Source organism: Xiphophorus hellerii, chromosome 8, assembly GCF_003331165.1.
Source record: "Xiphophorus hellerii strain 12219 chromosome 8, Xiphophorus_hellerii-4.1, whole genome shotgun sequence".
In the NCBI taxonomy this organism is placed as follows: domain Eukaryota; kingdom Metazoa; phylum Chordata; class Actinopteri; order Cyprinodontiformes; family Poeciliidae; genus Xiphophorus; species Xiphophorus hellerii.
In genome coordinates this window covers 22,354,970-22,371,777 of record NC_045679.1, presented here as the reverse complement: position 1 = coordinate 22,371,777, position 16,808 = coordinate 22,354,970, and the positions used below count along the sequence as shown (strand labels likewise).

At 39.8% G+C, this 16,808-nt stretch overlaps 1 protein-coding gene across 31 annotated transcripts in view; it reads left to right on the top strand.

The window, feature by feature from the left end:
* The window catches only part of fnbp1b (formin binding protein 1b), a 67,082-nt gene that overhangs the window by 12,131 nt on the left and 38,143 nt on the right, over positions 1-16,808 (top strand). For 8 of the 31 annotated variants that reach the window (XM_032568919.1, XM_032568921.1, XM_032568936.1 and 5 more), the window contains exons 1-3: positions 8,697-8,858; positions 9,937-10,052; positions 16,454-16,510. In XM_032568919.1, the coding sequence (XP_032424810.1) occupies positions 8,817-8,858; positions 9,937-10,052; positions 16,454-16,510 (215 nt within the window). In that variant the 5' untranslated portion in view covers positions 8,697-8,816. Of the gene's footprint in view, positions 1-7,645; positions 8,050-8,694; positions 8,859-9,936; positions 10,053-16,453; positions 16,511-16,808 lie in introns of those variants that run through there. The other 23 variants (XM_032568942.1, XM_032568941.1, XM_032568937.1 and 20 more) reach the window with 10 other exon arrangements.

The window sequence follows — 16,808 nt, the reverse complement described above, 5'->3', positions numbered from 1 at the left end:
TCAAAGCTTGCTTCATTCCTAGGAATATATTTTATAAGAATTAAAGAGCCTTAGCCGTACCAAATGGAACAAAAACAGGTCAGGGGGAACAATGGCTAATGTGTGTTCAGGCTGGCCTAGTAGGCTTAATCCACAGAGCAGCCTAATGGGTGTTAAAGGTACAAGGGAGGTTCAGTAATCAGATTAATAACAGGGTCATTTAATTAAGTTCTCTACTGGTTCTTTCTCTCACTGTTTTTTTACCTCGGCATGGTGAGCTTCTGTTCAGCCTTGTGAGATAAAAATATTCTTATTTTATTACCTTACATTGACTAACTTTAACACTACACTACAGTTTTATGGAAATCGAACCAATCAAGATTTTTAGATTCAACCAAAACCTGCTTTTCGCTTGAGATGGATTAACTTCGTCCAGGACGTCCGATTTCTGCGCTGTCCTTACAAGAAAACCTCACGCCATGTTGCGAAGAAGAAGCCAGTTTTTTGTGCTCATTGACAACGCTCTTTCTGTGAAAGCGGAAAAAGAAGAGGAGCAAAAGGAAGAGGAGCCCACAGCGAGCCCTTTTGAGGAGTATCTGCAGACACTCCTCCACTTGAAGACGACCAGTGCTGTAAGTGAGCGGAAGAGTGAGGAAATTCTCATTTCAGACATATAGACTGCGCTCAAAGCTACTGTGGGTTTTCCAACTGGATCGATCTGACGTCTAGAGTTTTAATTCTGGAGCACTTCGGGTCATTTTAAGTAAACATAGTTACTAATCACAGGAAGGCGCCGACTTGGAAGTCACGTCTCTCTGTGCTGTCAACACGGATAGGTAGGAAGTTTGAAAGACATACAGGAAGTGTTACATGTACCAGTGGGAGCTTCTCTTATCGTTTCTGAGAAACTGAGGTGTTGCTTCTATAAATACCTTGATAGCGTTCAAACAGAAGGTGTCCTCTCTGGACCAACCAGCTGCTCAGTCATGTGTGATCATTTGCCTCCAAATGTGTATCATCTTCTCCTATTTTTCATTCAACTTTGGAAAAGGAAGTGCATTGCAGTCTAAAAAAAATACATTTTTGCTCTATAGTTGTGTAAAGTCAATGTCAATGACACAAAACACATAAATAGAAGAAATCTTTAAGAGGGAAAAACTTTTTCTGACTGTCAGTGATTGAAGATAAATAGTAAGAACAACAATTTGTATGCATTAAAAGCCTCTAATTAGCAATATTAAAGTCATCCATACCCTTAATTATTAGAATTTTACAAATAAATTCAAAAATATGATGAGGAAACGTTACCCAAGACTGTTTTGTTTGTGCCTGATCATATTTCTTTGCATTTCCGTATTAAAAGGCCCTCATTTCTGCTGAGGTCACAGGCAGCTCATGACCACTCTGATAACCAGAACTAAAATATCAGATGACATCTGCTGTGGACACTCATATGATCATCATCTGTTTTTATTTGTGCGAGTTTGCATGTTTTCCTGTGAATCCTCTCTGATACTGTAGCTGTACAGGGCCGCGATCTTTTGTCCGAGAAAGACCCCGCTTTCTCGGACAAAGCACAATGTGTGTTCGAGAGGGGGCTTGGCATCTCCGTTAAATATTTGTTCTTGCTGCAGGACGCCCACCATCATGAAGCCCTGTGGCTGCCTGCAGCAGTCGGCTCATGTATGGCGAGCGGTTCTGGTCGAACAGATACAGCCTCGCTTTGAGTCTGTGAAGTGTGCGGTCGGGTCCACTCTGTTGGTTCCTCTGTGTTCTTTGAGGTTATGAATAATTAGTGAAAGGACAAGTCCAGATTTTCCAACATTTTGTGTACTTTTTTATTTTTTTCCCACCAAGGCCAGGAGGGCTTTTGCTGGAACAATTCAGTCGTTTGTTGGTTATTTTAATTGGTTGGACTCTAACAGCCCACTGAACAGATCTGGATGGATGCTGTTTCTTTCTGTTCATACTCATTATTTCTGCAGGTGTGGGTTTATCAGCTAATGAGACTACCTGACAAATACAGAATTAAACATTTCGTATTTCTTTTATTTCGACATCAAGCTCTTCTTGTATTTAAGTAAGTTACACTACAGGGCCTTCCAAAACTCCTCTACCACATTACAATTTCAAACTTGTATTGGTATTTTTTGTGATAGACTTAATTTGTGGTGGTGTCTGCGCATCCTTAAAAAAATCTTAAATTAAGGGCCTAATTCATTTAAAAATGGAAGTTCGCCTTTAACATGTTAACCAAAGGTCTTAAATTTTGTCTTGTCAGAACTATTTAATATTGTCTATTCAGTGTATTTTCTTTCTTGCGGGTCTTTTCTGTCAGACAAATGTTTGAGTCACACTCAGACATTTTCATTGAGTTCTGCTACTCGAGACAGTTGAGGCTACCAGTAACTCACTGCTAGCATATCTTATCTAGTCGACTAACTTGATAACTTTTTTGCGTCCATCTTGGGTAAGTGCAAATTTATTCACCATTTGACTGGACAAAGTTTGCAGATTTCTGTGGAGATAAATGTCTCAAATTCCTTTCATAGTGGTCTTAAAAAGTCTTAAATTTGAGTGGGTGGAGCCTGGAGAAACCTGTAACCTACACTTACTGTATATTCAGCCCTCCTGAAACAATAGTTTGTAGAAAACCAAACCCTTCAGGATATTTCCCTTGCAAAATAGCTCAAGCTTAGTGAGATTGGTAGAACTTTGTATTTAAACATAACCTGTCAAGCATTGCCACAGATTCTAGCTTAGATTTAGCTATTCTAACTCAAAGAAAATTCTCTGTTCTAAACCATGACATTATAGTTATGGCTGTAAGCTAAGGTCCTGATGCAAGGTAAACCTTTGCCCCCATCTCAAGTCTTTTGCAGCCTCTAATATTTTCCTGCTGCACACTTTCCCATCAACTCTTCTCTTCTCACTACTGATTCACTGAAAAGCCTCCCCACAGCTTTAGATTGCCGCCACCATGTTTCACTGTGAGGATGTGAGGGTTGACTGCTTTCCAATGACATCTGGATGCAATTTCTAGCTCTAGATTTAGAGTTATCAAAATAAAACAGGCTTAAGTAAATGTTCAGTATGGATTTTTTAAAATTATATATCCTTTTCTTCCACTTCACATCAAGACTCTACTCATTGCTGGTCTGTAGCAGAAAATCTTATTGAAATTTGTGGTTGTGATGTGACAAAATTGGAATAAAAAGTCATTGTCTTAAAACAGAACTTAGCTCCTCCGTTGCAAAAGGTTTTGGGGGTTAGCAGTTGTTTTCAGCATGACTAACCCAAACCCACCTACCAGTCTTTACTCCCCAGTCAATATGCTGAACAAATGAAAAAGAAAAAAAGGCTTCTTTTCTCATTGTTCTCCATCCAGCTGAACATCTGTCTTGTCAAGCCCTGCTGATCCCAGCATGTTGTCTTTCTCTTTTCGCCCACTGACAGGCAGGGAAAAGTACTGAGGTCTCCACCATTCTCCTTGATAATATTCATCTAAAATATCCTCCATGTCGCCCTTCCAGGTTCAGATTTGTTTATTTGGACTTTTCTTTCCCTCTATAATTTGTGCAGCTCGGGGTCAGAAAACTGCAACAGTGCGTTTGCGACCGACTTGCTAAATAACGAAATACTGTTTTGGTACATTTGCTTCTTCTCCAGCTTGCTAGTTTGCCAATTCCTGTTTGCGTTGTCCGTTTTTTAAATTTTGTTAGCCAACAAGCAGCTCTGTCTTTGCCCTCTTTTCTTGTCTTTTTATTAGCTTATTGATTTCAGCTGTGACCGCCAGAGTAGCACGGTGCCCTACGTGGAGATGGCTATAACCTGTTAAACGAAGATGTCCCCAGAAATGTTTGCTCAGGGAGTTTAAAATCAGTAAATTTATTTTACCATTATGTTGTAAATTCACTCTATTCCCTTTTATGATGTGGCGCAAGAGGGCCTTTACTGGCCCTCTTTTCTTTCCATTTCTTTATCAGCTTTGTTTTAGGATTTAAAAAAGGAATATCTAATATTAGATTACATTTTTATGTGGATTTTTTAAAAATGCTCAATTTTCAGTGAGACCCAGGTCTTTTATGTAAATATTTACATTTGAGGGTTTTTGTTTGATGACTTTACTCTCTACTGCCATCTATGTTAGATAAGGGAATTACAACCACTACGGGATTATTTTATACATTACACATCACTTTTTCCCTGTTAATAAATGAAGTAAGCATGAAGGCTTATCTTTATATCCACCCTTAGAAGAAGCGCGCATAGCAAACCATACACTGAGCAGACTCACTTACACACACACACGCCTACACACACTCCCCATTGTTTGTTGCTTTATGAATTCTGTGTCTGTGCTGGACACTAATAAAGTGTCCCCTTATCCCCTTATGGCTGTGATTGAATAATTTGGACTGAACAGGTTGCTAAATAATGTGCATTAGTTTAGATTAACCACTAGTCTGATACGTTAACCTGCACCATAATCCCCAGCTCTCTACTTAGGAGGGATTTTGCAGGGTCAGAAGACCGTGCCTATAAAACAAACATGCACTTGTTTTCATTTCTTACCACCAATGAGGAACCTATGTATTTAGGAACTGCTAAAATATCTTCTATTTTTGACCCTTTTTTCTAATTTCCTGCATGCTGCTAAGTATTTGTTAGTAGCAGAGTTCTATTTATTTTCAGTTCATGTTCTACTACAATAGTACGCGAAACACAGTGAGTTGGGGCTGTGGCCTGAAATAACAAGCTGAGTGTTTCTGGAAGGGATCGCTTACATTGTGTATTCCTTGATCTGGGAACAAGGTTAGGCGTCAGAGGCTGGCAGATGAAAAAATGGAAGCAGGTAAAGGTCAGGACAGGGATTTAGTAGGAGAGAAGGAAGAAAATTCACTAGATTCTGTGTGCAGGTTTGACCCTAACGCAGCCAACCATGACAGAGTTGGTAACAGTGTATAATTTGCATACATAGCCCAAGAGTGAACTTTGAGTAAAAGAGAAGTTTGTTCATTTTGCATTTGTAGTCAAAATATTTGTAACCATACACATCATTGGGACACTAGTGCTTTACATTTTCAGCGGGGGGATGCAGGTTTAAAAATAATAAAACTGAAATGTTACCCTATTATTTAAAGTAATAGCTGACGATGTTTGAAGTGAGGTTCTGGTTTGTAAGTTTGTAAGCAGTTAATATCTGACCTTTAGGAAAATTTTTGGATTGGCAAATTATACTTAAAATATTATGACATTATATATATATTTTTTTAAAGTAAAAAGTAGATCAAATTCCTAATAATTTTTGTCTTTAAATCTATCACTTAACACAGTCAAACCCATATGAAAACAAAAGGCTGCTCTAAAAATAATACATATTGTCAAATAATGGGTCTTTCATGACATCATTTTTCCTAAGCAGTGCAGCTGTGCTATGAAACATTGTTGAATAATTTCCAAATGATTAGTTCAGAGTAATTACCCAACAATAAAATAAGTCCATGTAAAAATCTATAAATCAGCCTTCACTCAAAAGTGCATATGTAGTTGTAATTTTCATACCACTTTGCTTCTATATCAGACCATTACTCTGACAGGAACCATTTTACGTGTTGCACAAGTATTTGTTTCACTCAGGAAAATCACTGGTGACACACCACCTCCAAACTCAGTTTCTTGTGTGATCAATCAGTGGATTCAATAAAAACAATTGTTCAACACAAACACGATGATGGCTCAAAGCAGTGGTCCCCAACCACCGGGCCAATTGGACCAATTGGTACCGGGCCGCGCAAGAAATAATGAACTACTTCCGGATCTTTTATTTTGAAAATCCTAAACCGGATTTTACCGGTTACGTCTTGCACGTCAAGATTTGCAGCAGAATGAGTAACAAAAGAACATCGCAGTACTGCGCGCGCACCCCCACCCGAACGACAGCATCGGACTCGATACTTCCGACGCCACCCCCCCCCCCCCCCTCCGGTCCGCAAAGGGCTGACCGGTCGGCGCGACTAAAAAGGTTGGGGACCGCTGGCTTAAAGGCTCATAAAATTGCATTTGTACTAACTGTGTTTAACTGTGTTTTGTTATTGACAAAACACAACAGCAGTTGCTGTTGTGTGGTTTTAACCCTTCTCTGACTAGCCGGTAACTTTAGCCTCCAGCTAATCTGGAGGCTCTATTAATTAAATGCATCAAAACTGAGAACTGTAAGCCATTCACAGCTTAAAAAACACACCAACCCCTTTTTTTACTGTAATGACGCCAACAGGGTTTATTAGAAATAAGTACAAGCTGCTATTTCTGAGGCTGCAGCTCGCGCCTCTTAACAAACGGGCACACTCAACTGTTAGCTTCACTGCTAACTCCCCTCTGAACTCTCCCCACTTCCGGTCCTGGTACTCCCGCTCCACCGATCCCCCGCCCACATGACAGGCCTATCACATGTGAGAGGGAGCCAGCAGAGTCAGACAGGGGAAGCCCATAACACTACATATAACAAAAAGGATCACATTGCAACTTATAGCAAATACAAATAACCATATGAACCCCAGCAGAACTAAAACACAGAATCGTTACATTATGTTTTCAGTTTACACAATACATAAACACATATGTATTGCGGTATACCTGAGGATAATCAATTTTTTTTCTTGCGCTACATTAATTGAAATAAAACAATCAAATCTGGTGAAAATTAGAAAGAATAGGTTAGACAAAAATCGCTACTTGCTGATTAAAGCGTGGTTGGTTATTTTATTAATTTTTTTGTTATAATTTTGTAAACATATGACCTGGAAATGTATTATACTATTGACAAAAACAAAGCTTAAACATACATATAATGAAGGAAAACTTCCTAATGCTCTTGTGCTGTCCTTTGCACTTTTTTTTCTTTTTTTAAATAGATTTTTGTTATTAGATCTGCTCCATCTTGTCATGGAGATGTGATACTTTGGATGGGTTTAAATACTTTACTGGCTGGAATGGCAGGAGTTTGATGTGATAAGGAGGAAGGCTATAACAGTATACACCACAATCGTTTCTCATAATGTGTGTGTTTTCTTAACAGTTCCCTGCCTGAGAATAATAAATTATTAATCTGATATTTCTAGTGTAGCTTGGAAATTGCGCCACTGATGGCTTTTCCATTTTACTCTGGCAAGAGCATCACCTCCCAGTGACTCATCACGACCTGATCAAGAAGCTTTGCACTGGGCGTGCTGTGGTGGCGTAGGGGATAGCGTGACCCAGGTTTATAGGCCTTGAGTCCTCGACGTGGCCGTCACTGGTTCGATTCCCGGACCCGGCGATATTTGCTGCATGTCTTTCCTCCTTTCCTGTCAGCCTACTTTCATATAAGGGACATTAGAGCCCACAAAAAGACCCCCTGGAGGGGAGAAAAAAAACAAAGCTTTGTACTATTGTTTTTTTTTTATTGGTTTGCTGTATAGTTTATTCAATTTTCACACTTTGGAGAGGTTTTCAAACTTAAAGAGACTCCCAACCCCCAACCATATGTAATCTCCTCTTGAGTAATCCCGCCTCTTGTGTCATTCCTAGTCCTTTCAAGCTCCCTCCCTTTGTTTTGCAGCTCTCTCTCTCTCCCTCTCTGTCCTCTTCTCTCATCCCACTTATTCCACCTTACGCCTGATGGAGCATTAAGCCTGAACGCTGCTGGCAGCCAGGGACTCATATTCATTTGGTTGTTGAGTGAACCAGCCAGGCTTTGGATCTTTCCCTTCACTCACATTTTTTTTTCCTTTCACTCCTTCCAGAAAATCGGGAATTACTTGAACCAGCTCCTTTTTTACTGTGTGTGGAAGGTTGTGGGGTGGTGAGGGGGTCAGGAGACTTTGTTCCCAACCTCGGCACACTTCTGCTGATCTGCACTTGCTCCCACTTGGGATACCCAGACAAAGGTCCCGCGGATGACCTCTCCAAACTAACTGTAGCTTTTCACCGCATTCACTCGGAGGGCGGTGAATTGAATGGGCATTTTCCAGAGTTTGGATGTTTCCATGCTGAGAGCCACCGGATAAGATGGTGCCCCTACAGAAAAGGGTAATCTGAGAAATGTGTGCGGAGGAGGAGGAGGAGGAGAGGAGGTTTTTATCGTGCATGATTTAGCTGCTCTGACGTGGGCTGCATGTTGTCTTTTATTTTGTTCTGAATTCTCGCTTTGTGGTTGAGATAAAGTAAATTAAGTTTTGATACTTCAATTGGAGCAAACTTCAAAGAAAGCATTTGGGGATTTAGGAGAAGCATAAACAGAAATTCCAAAGGAAGATTCTTCACCCAAAGCAGAGAAAGTCTTATTGTTTGGGTTTTATCCATTGATTTTCCTGACTGTTGATGAGGGATTTGTCATTGAAATTGGCTGACGATGCAGTCTGGAAAGTCCTCTCCCCCACTTCTCATTCTATTGTTTTCTTTGAGTGCTTCAATTGAGAGTCGTTCAGTTCCTGAGTGTTTTCATTCAGGGGTGTTGAAGTGATTTTATCACGCCTCATGTGATGAAATTTTACTGAAGTAAAGCGATGAAACTTTACCGTTCTGCACAAATCTAGGCGTTATTAAAAAAAACATTTGGCTTTCCTCTACAACAACCTGACATTGTTTCACAGAGCTGCAGACTGAAGCACACCTCTTCATCTTTTTCATCACCACAACCACTTCCCGTGTCACTTATGCTTTCAGTGCAGGATGCTTGAAGCATTGCTGTATCATTCTGCACGGTTTGCTTAAAAATCACATAGGGTTTTCTTTTTTTCTGGTGCTGACATCTAAGATTCTCCCCGTATTAGTCGGACGCAAAGAAGACAAAAGACATGGTGGAGGAGAGGATGGGAGACTGTTGGAGCCACACCAAGGTCGCATTTTATGTTTTTTTTGGTTGTTTAGATTAGGTAATATTGTCTGGATTTAGATGTGACGTATGTGCTGATTTGCCAGATGAATTATTCGCTCTCTTTCCTCATTTGACAACTTTGCCGACGTGACCTTAGCCAAGTCAAGGCTCATACTTTCCCCCACAAGTCACAAGCGAGTCTTAAATAATGACTTCAGTCTGAGCAGCTGTGTTTGGTTATCAGTGCTATAGACTGCTGGGGTCTGGATTTACTATAAGGCTCTGGAACATCCCACACTTTTTAAATCATATTTGGATCTGAAGGAGAAGTCGCTGGTGAAACTGGTAGCGCTGATTAATTGCTTATGGAGAAAGACGAGTGTCGTGTTTCTGGTGAGACGCCTTTCACTGGGGAATGCATTGCGCAGATGTGAACGAAAAGGTCACCCCATGCATATGGGGGTTTTACCTCAAAATCCATTCTAAAAGTAATGCGAGTATTTACATATACTCAATATGACCATCTAAAGAAGGGGTAGATTTGCCCTTACATAACCTTTTAGATGATTAAAGCAGTTTGAACAGCTCCGTAGGTCAAGACGGAAAGCTAGCTTTAGCTGTTTGCGGTTTCTATTATTATCAGCATATAACAGCTCTTCATCAGCTTTCTTTCTTTCTTCAGCTTTCTTTTTTGAGTAGTTGCTATTTATTTTAAGGGAAGAGGGGACGTCACACTGTGTGTGATGCATGTGATAGAGAGCATTCGCTGTAAAATAAGGTTATACTGTTTTAAATTAAAGGCAAAATGATGTTTGAAACCAGCATTACTAATTGTGGTCTCCATGTGCCTTCCCTTGAGAATGTCAATCCATAACTCTAAAATTGACATAAGGTTGTCAGTCTATAAGAACAGCACACTGCTCACAACAAACAGCATTGTGAGTTCAATGACTTGGCTGAAAAAGATCGTGGTCACAGTAATACCGGTGCAGCTAAAAATGAACAACAGCTGATTTTGTGGTGCATATCTGTTCTTCACTCCATAAAATGTTCTATGCTAATCATGCAACCTAATCATTTTCGCCTCCTGTTCTTTACAGGATCAGTTTGATAACTTGGAGAAGCACACGCAGTGGGGGATCGAGTTTGTGGAGAAGTACAACAAATTTGTGAAGGAGCGATCGGAGATCGAAATCAACTATGCAAAACAAATTAGGTGAGTGCTTTAGCTGACCCGTATTTGATGTTGCAGTCGGGGCAAAAAAAGTGGGTGTACTTCATATTATGCGGGGAATCTGAATGTCACATTTTGAAAACACACTTCTGATCCAGTTTTGTTATTTCTATCGTGCTCAAATTGTCAAAGTTTAAATAAGGCTGGATGGCATCAAGCAGGGTGTGTTTGTTTTTTCTTTTTCACCGCAGTTTTATCTTGCATTACCACATGACGTGATTACTTTAGAGGGAACAGTAGCATTTCCTTTCTATCATATTCATGTCAGACTTTGTCAACAGATTAAGCTGATCCCTGAATCAGGTCTAATGAGATGCCTCTGAATTTGGGGCCAGTGATGTTGACCTGCAGCCAGCTTTCTCCTTTCCCCATTAATGAGAGGCCATGTGAGCGTCACAGGAAGTTTAAGTTTCATTCGAAAAATTTATGGGACATTTTAGTGGCTGCCTTGCTTGGCAGATAAAATCATTCAGGCATAGAATAGATCTGATGAGTCAATCTTCTTTTTAATAAAAGCACTCATGTTGCTAAGTAAGCTAATTAGCTACTAAATAAGCTAATTGGCCTTAAAACATTAAAAGGTATTGTCTGTTTCCTCGATAGTAAACTAAGTCAAAAGTGTTCCAATATGCAAAGATAAAAAAAAATGTAAGTACTTGAATGAATTCGTGTCTGAAGTGCATCTCTATGACAAAGTAGCACATTTCCATGCAACCCCAATGTCTGGTTTCAGCCAGTGAAATAAGTCAAAAGTGGACGTCTGCTCGACTCCCCTCTCCATCCTTTTTTTCCCCGTCTAGCTGTTTCTCTGTCTGCCTCTTTCCTCCTTGCATGTGAAGCTGTGTGTTTTTGTCACTGGTCTGAGCTTCAGACAGAAAGGAAGTCAGGTTGTGAGGGGTTATGGGGGCGGGGCTTGTGTTTCCATAGAGATGACAAGGTATCAGCATTATCAACCCCAGGTCTGACCCAGATTTTTTTTTTATTCCACCAACCACATGTGTCGGCTCCTCCTCTTCCTCTTCCTCCTCTCTTCCCCTCCTCTCACACACACTGTGTTGTGATACAGTCGCTGATTTTCAAAGGCAGTTTTTGGAGCAGAGAGGATCCGTCTCCTCAGGCCTCCTGCCGCTCATTAGTCAGCAACAGAAGAAGATATTCCCCCAAATCCGCATCTTCGTCCCCCCATCACGTTCCAAAGAGGATGGTCAATACGGCTACTGCCCTAAATATTCTGTAACTGTCCTGTTTCAGAATGAATAACTAATACTATGACAGGATTCGTATAAAGCTTGCTTCAGTAAACCCTCTGTAACTTTCTGCAATTAGATTGTTTTTAATAGATTGTCAGTATTTGGTTGTCTTTAGGATTTAGTTTTTGTTGTAAATCTGTTTGAACATTTATATTCTAAAGAGCATTTATTGATTTCTAATACAGATTCAAAAGAAAAAACTTTCCCCATGATGTTTCTCATATGATTAGAGCGCCTTGCAAAAATAGTCACATTTATTTTTCACATATTCTCACAACCTCAATAGATCTTATAGGCCAGTACAAAGTAGTACGTAACTGTGAAGTGAAACAAGAATAATACGTGATATGGGGTATGTGGCTTTCCACATCTAAAGATCACATTTTGTATTTATTAACCTTTGCAAAAGGACCACAGTGGATTCTCTTTGACTGGGTCATTCTTAAATATGTTTTGATCATGTTCCTTGTAGCTCTGGCTGCAAGTTTAGCGTCAGTGTGATTCACAAAGTGAATCTCCTCCCCAGTCTGCAGCCTGTCACAAGTTTCCTAGCAATATCATGAAATAAATTCTTAATAACAATCACAATTGTTGGCTGTAATGTGAAAAAATGAACATTGTGTGTCGCAACAAAACCACACATTTATATATAGCAGCTGCATGTTTGAGCAAACATAGATGGGACATAATTCAATCAGTCAGCATGTGCCTGCAGCATGTTGAGCTCATCTCACCATTGTAGGTTTATTAAACTTGCTCCACCACAGATGGAGCGGATGTTTTCGCCCCTTCGTGCTTACACAAAGAGGCCTGCTGCCTAACCATGTCTGTTATTAAGCGCATTCTCACATAGACACACACTATCGGATGAGGCTAACTCCAGGAATATTTTTTACAGGGATAGAGGATAGCTTGAGACAGAGTTTCCAGGTGCGCTCAACACATTGTCTCTTGTCTTCTGGCGCCGCTTCGCCATACCTAAGAACTACACCGTGTTTCAAATTATTATGCAATTGATATTTTGTCAAATTTTCTTAAATGGTCAATGCAAATGATGGTCAGTATAATTTTCAAGTCATGAACTATTACAGTATAAATCAAATTTTACTGAACAAAGCTCCCCATGAGAACAGTATTGATTTCAAGAATAAAAAAACTCAAAATGCAATGTTCCAAATTATTATGCACAGCAGATTTTCTAAACATTTTATGGATTATAAAGAACTGCAAACGGTCATTCTTTGAATGTGCAGCATTAAGTGGTCACATGTAGTAAAGTTAAAAGTTGTTTCAATCAAAAACATCTTAATAGACCAAGTTACATGTTAACATAGAACCTTCTTTGATATCACCTGCACAATTCTTGATCCATTGAACTTGTGAGTTTGTGGAAAGTTTCTGCTTGGATTTCTTTGCAGGATGTCAGAATATCTTCCCAGAGCTGCTGGTTTGATATGAACTGCTTTCCATCCTCAGATCTTCTGCTTGAGGAAACTCCAGAGGTTCTCAATAGGGTTGAGGTCAGAGGAGGATGGTGACCACACCATGAGTTTCTCCCCTTTTATGCCCACAGCAGCCAATGACACAGTGGTATTCCTTGCAGCATGAAATGGTGCAACCCTCTGGAGGATCCTCTACCTTAAGGTTCCAGAGGCTCCAGCAGCTTCAAATAACTGTTTGCTGCTTTGTAAGGGCATTTTAACAGCTGCTCTCTTAATCCAATGAATGTATCTAACAGAAACCTTCCTCATTTTGCCTTTACCTGTACAAACCCATCTTTGTTCTGAATCAGCCACAAATCTCTTCGCAGTACTATAATGCAACAGTTTTTATTAAATATTAATGTTTTCATACCTTGTCATACGGCTCTACACTATCTGATGATTTTTGTCAGCAGAGATCCTCTCTTTCCCATATTGCTCGAAACCTGTGGCCTGCTTAATAATGTGGAACATCCTTCTTAAGTAGATTTTCTTTAATTGAGCTCACCAGACAAACTAATCAACCAGCTCTCTGAAATTAATTATAGTGATTCAAAGAGCCCTGACACAGAATACCATCTATAAATTTAATAACACAACAAAAAAATGTAATCTTTATGACACTTATATCCAATTTGCAGAATAATTTGGAACACGGTGTAATCATCCCTTATAATCAACTTAGCTCGTGAGATCCTGTTTAATCTATCGGCCACAACTCGCACCAAAAGAAACACAGAGCTCTTAGATCTAATAAACTAATGGAGCTGGGCCTTTGATGTTATTCTTTTGTCTCTGGGCTGTGTCGTTGGGCAGATTTTCCTTGACTCAGAGGTGAACTTTGTTTCCACAGCTGACATTCTGGCATATCTCCATATGAGCTAGATAATATTTGTATTATATGAATATTTAGACACACTTCTGCAAAGTTCCAGTTGCTTTCACTCACTAAGTCAGCCAAATAGCTAGAAATTGAATAATCGGTGGTGTTTGTTTTGTTGCAAAGGAAAAATAGAAAGAAAAATCATAAAAAAGAAGCAATAGAGACACTCAGGAAACATTTGACTGATCAATAATGCAAAAGGCCAACAAAGCTGGTTCACTTATGATGCACTGAATATCGATCAGTAGTTCTATTAAGTGAGGTCTGTACTACTTTGCAAATATGCTTTGCAAATTAAAAACATGTTGAAAAATCCCATCAATGAAGGCTCTACTACACTACTTTGCACCCTCCTTGCCATTTCCATACCAACTACATACTCCTCTAATCCATGATTAATTCTCTTCCATTGCATCAGTGTAAACGGGCACAATACTTCAGTCTAGTCTGTGCAGATCAGTGCATTTATGCCTCCTCCTCCCCCAAATGCTAGTCTGGCGTAATCCATAATAAAGCAGGAATAACGTCCTGCCAACAAAGGAACTGCTGTGCAAGTGTGATAAAAGGAGTGATTGCTTACATGGTCAAACAATAAGCCGGTGTTTATACATATAGTGTATATAATTTTTTTTTTTAAGTAATATTGCGCCATCCTTGAAAAAAGTACACATGTAAAAATCAAGAATGGTACAGTTTTCATTTTCAGAGAATTGTTGAATGTGTAAAAGATGTCAGCAGGGAGCTACAGTTTAACCCACATATGAGTTCACGTGTTAATATGACATGCACGGACGAATAGGAACTGGCGCTATAATTAGATACAGGAGGTGAGAAGGACAGAGCGTGCAAGACACAGAGATAAATCTGCCTAGCAACAGTCCAAGCACCACCTGGGAGTCAAAGCGTGGGGGGATGCAGAACGAGTGCTCTGCACAACATGTAGTGTTCCCAGCACATGCATCTTTTATTAAAGTAGGAATTGTGAGTCCTTTTTGGGAACACCAAAGCAGAAGTGTTTATATTTCATCATTGATTAAGGTGCAATAATCTTACTACACAGAGATAGCAATTAATTTTATCAGGTCTCTGCATGCTGTGGATACAAAATGTAGATGTGCAATGTTAGGAGGAGTGTGATTGAAAAACATTTATTTGATCTGCACAAAGCCCTCTTAGATTTGAGTACCGTATATTCTGTCACTGGGGACATAAATACTAAGATATACTTGTTGTTTTTACAAAATTCCCAGTGATTGTTTCTATAAAATCTAACTAAATGAAACATTTTTGCAAGCTACGCTTAATGTTTTTAGTAGATCAGACTGTCTATAATAATTTGCGACATTTTGTTTTTCTGTGGTATCACTATTAAGCGTGCACAGATTTCTTTAATTTTGGGTGACTGGCCGATACTTAGATATGAAACCAATCTTATCCACTGATACCATCTACCTCCACAAAGGTTTGAAAAGCCACTGTCCCCTTTCGGTCTGCCGTGACAAGAGGGCTGATGACCAACCCTCCCACCAGGTCATGTCTGCACATGGCCGGTTAGCAATAATCACCCCAATGTTGCCAACTTAGTAAATTTGTTTCTATATTCAGTATTTTTTCAGACAAAAAAAAAAATTGGTATCGGCACGTCAAGCTTTTAAAAATCAATGTTCGGCCAGTATCAATCAATTGGTGCATCCCTAGTTAACATAGCAAACAAGGAGGAGCTGGTAAAAAAGAAAAGATAAAAGTCTAGAAAAGCATTTTGCCTCCATCCTGTTGGCCTGCTTCTCATCTAAATCCCCTAGAAACCTTGTTAACTCTCTTTGCATCATGTAGCCCTTGAAATACCAAGACATTTTTCATAAAAACCTGGTAGATGCCAGAGTTTTCTTTGAGATTTCCTGAAACTGAAGTAAGAAAAAACTGAAAACAGGTCATCTTTCGGTCTTTTAGAAGTAACGTGCAAAAACTGGAGACCTGTGATAAACTGGTGACCTGTCATGGGTGTAGTCCTTGCCTTACCTAAGTACACTGACAAAATTAGAAGGCATAGGAAACTGACGAATGGAGTTTTTCTTTCCTGAATGAATGTTTCCCAAAGATAAATGTGGAGTTTCTTTCTATTTTTTTGAGTCAATGAATGTAGCGGGTGCTGCATTGTTTAGATCTGTCCATTTTGTATTCGATAGCAGCATTCTAACTTGGGGGGCTATTTTGACTATACATCCTCATCTGTCAGAGCCCAGAATACAGTATTATGCTTTGCTGATAGATCAGGGGGGGATAATATGATGTAGCCTAGATTTCAACGTTGTGTGGAGGTTAAAAAAAGGGTACTGAGAGACATCACCGCGACGACAGACTAATCCAGATAGCTTTGTTTCACCAACGATGGCACAGTGCCATATTACTTTAATCCATATCCAAGCTGGCTTACTCTACATTTCATTTTGTACGTCCTCCTTGCTCCCATCTCATTTTACAAATGTGCAGCCACAGTGAAAACAGGGGCAGTGGCTGCTTAAGAGAAGCACACCGCTAGTTTTCTGGTGACTTGCTCTCCATCCACCCCGTCGGCGGCGACGATTTATGACGCGAAGAGAGAAAACGAAATGAGGAGGAAGGAGTTGAGAGCACTCAGAAGGATTTAATGGTGAACCGCTGGGTGCTCTGGCGGGTCCATAAGGGCGGTGTCGGGGAAACACGTTGGGAATGGTGTCTGCACACTATAGTGAGAAACATCTGACAAGCCTGATCTGTTTGTCTTTGCAGGAATCTTTCAAAGAAATATCAACCCAAGAAGAACTCAAGGGAAGAAGAAGAGAGCAAGTAAGTCAAAGAATTGTGGAACAAAAAGCATTGTACCTCGGAGACGTATTGACACCCTCGGTGCCGACTCAATGCAAGTCGTGGATACTTCGAAAGAGGGTTCCCTGGTCAAATGATGCCAAAATGTGAACTCTATGACCTAAATGTAAAGCGATATGCTTAGTGGAAAAATATGACTAAGAAATCAACATAAACTCACTGTCCTCACTGAAACATTGTGGTGTGTGTATAGAAGACAGATAAAGCTAAATGCAACCCTAAAGAGAGCTTATTAGACACTACAGGACAACTGAAGGGT